Genomic DNA, 1573 nt, shown 5'->3' with positions numbered 1-1573 from the left:
TCGAACAGCAGCGCCGCGACTACGACACGCTGCTGAGCAACAAGCAGCGTCTGGAGCAGGAGATCGGCATGTACCACGGCATCCTGGACGGAGAGGAGAGCCGCTTCCAGCCTGCCGAGACGCCGTGAGTCACCGCACGACAAACCAGACCTGGTCATGTGACCAAACACTCTGAGTCACTGTGAATAAAAAACATGGCCAAAACTGTCCAACCATCAGTACAAGATTACAAATCAAGATGGCAAAACACTGTCAGGATTAGCAGTTTGTTTGCGTGTTTGGTTTGTCCCTTCTGAACTCCTGTAGAAACATGGTGGTGTAAAATGGCCGACTCAGTGGAAGAAATATCATAGTGTCTCATGCTATCGACATCATGAGACACAAGGTAAAAATGATAAAATACTACATACTTTGTCAAGATTACAAACTTCCACATCAAGATTTGGAGAATTTCTGTGGAATTTTGAGGATATCGATTTGTGGATGATAAATCAAGATGATGAGATTCTATATTAAGATGAAGAGATTATCTGTCAACACATAAAATACGATAAAGAGTTCAAAACACTACGCTGAGATTATGACAGACTAAACCAGGATTATGAAGATTAGAAGATCAATCACAGTGTGACTGTCAAGTCTGGACACCATCAATCATGTGATCACAAAACAAAATATTTATCGCCCTTTAAATTACAGTGAACATTAATGACTAAAATGACCTGTCCAGGTGTCCAGGTCTGCATTCAGAACCCGAGGGAGCTGCCATTGCTTCTGCTGCTCCAGACTCCAGGATCAACACTCCAGGACCTCCAGGAACACCAGGACAGTGATCCCAGCAGAGGACCTGTGGAGCAGATGGAGGTCCAGCAGAGACTTTCTGGATGTTTGTGTTTGTTCAGATAAACGTGGACTCTGCTGGAGGGTTTTCTACCTGGTGACGTGTGCAGGTGTGAATGATGCTGAGAACCTGCAGGAAGTCCAGAGTGAACAGAATCCCCATGAGGCAGCGTTCAGTGATCTGAATCTTAGCTGAATGTGAATGTGAAGGGTCCTCAGGTAAACCTGTTACCAGAACATCAGAGGACCCCACCTGAACTGGTCCTTAGGTCTAGACTGTAGAGGGCTCCGGTTCTGGATTAGTCCTGCATGCCACGATATGGCATCATGACAAGTCTACGCCTTGCTCGCTCCTCAGATCGTCATGTTGACTGAAGTGTGAATACTTTAGTTCACATCCGTTGATGCTGTTGCACTTGTTTCCCATCATGCAACTGGACATGGTCTTTCATTATGCCACGTTCACGTTGCGTGTGATGGATGGTCGAGATGAAAGATTCTCGTGTTTCCGACTTCACGACATCAGATTTGTTTGACCCTTCAAATGTGGACGACATCAAAATTTGGGTTTAGTGACACTGAACGGGCCGTGGCCGCTGTGAGGCGTCCATGTTTGTTTGTTTTTCAGACTCTTCGTGTTAGCAGGTGTTGAGTTTGATGAAACTTTCAGAAACATTTCTGCTTTGAAGTTTCCAACTTAAAACTGAAACGATCACTGACGATGAACACAGCA

At 45.3% G+C, this 1573-nt stretch overlaps 1 protein-coding gene across 1 annotated transcript in view; it reads left to right on the top strand.

Moving 5' to 3' along the window:
• The window catches only part of bfsp2 (beaded filament structural protein 2, phakinin), a 5311-nt gene extending 4220 nt beyond the window's left edge, over window positions 1-1091 (top strand). Inside the window, exons 6-7 of the mRNA XM_076745550.1 lie at window positions 1-124; window positions 731-1091. The exon at window positions 1-124 is cut by the window's left edge and continues 118 nt beyond it. Coding sequence (XP_076601665.1) covers window positions 1-124; window positions 731-833 — 227 coding nt within the window. The 3' untranslated portion in view covers window positions 834-1091. The remainder of the gene's footprint in view (window positions 125-730) is intronic.
• Window positions 1092-1573: the final 482 nt, after the last annotated feature.

This window comes from Chaetodon auriga, chromosome 12 (genome assembly GCF_051107435.1).
Source record: "Chaetodon auriga isolate fChaAug3 chromosome 12, fChaAug3.hap1, whole genome shotgun sequence".
Lineage (NCBI taxonomy): Eukaryota > Metazoa > Chordata > Actinopteri > Chaetodontiformes > Chaetodontidae > Chaetodon > Chaetodon auriga.
The sequence above is the reverse complement of the archived record's forward strand: the minus strand, read 5'-3'. Positions and strand labels throughout refer to the sequence as shown.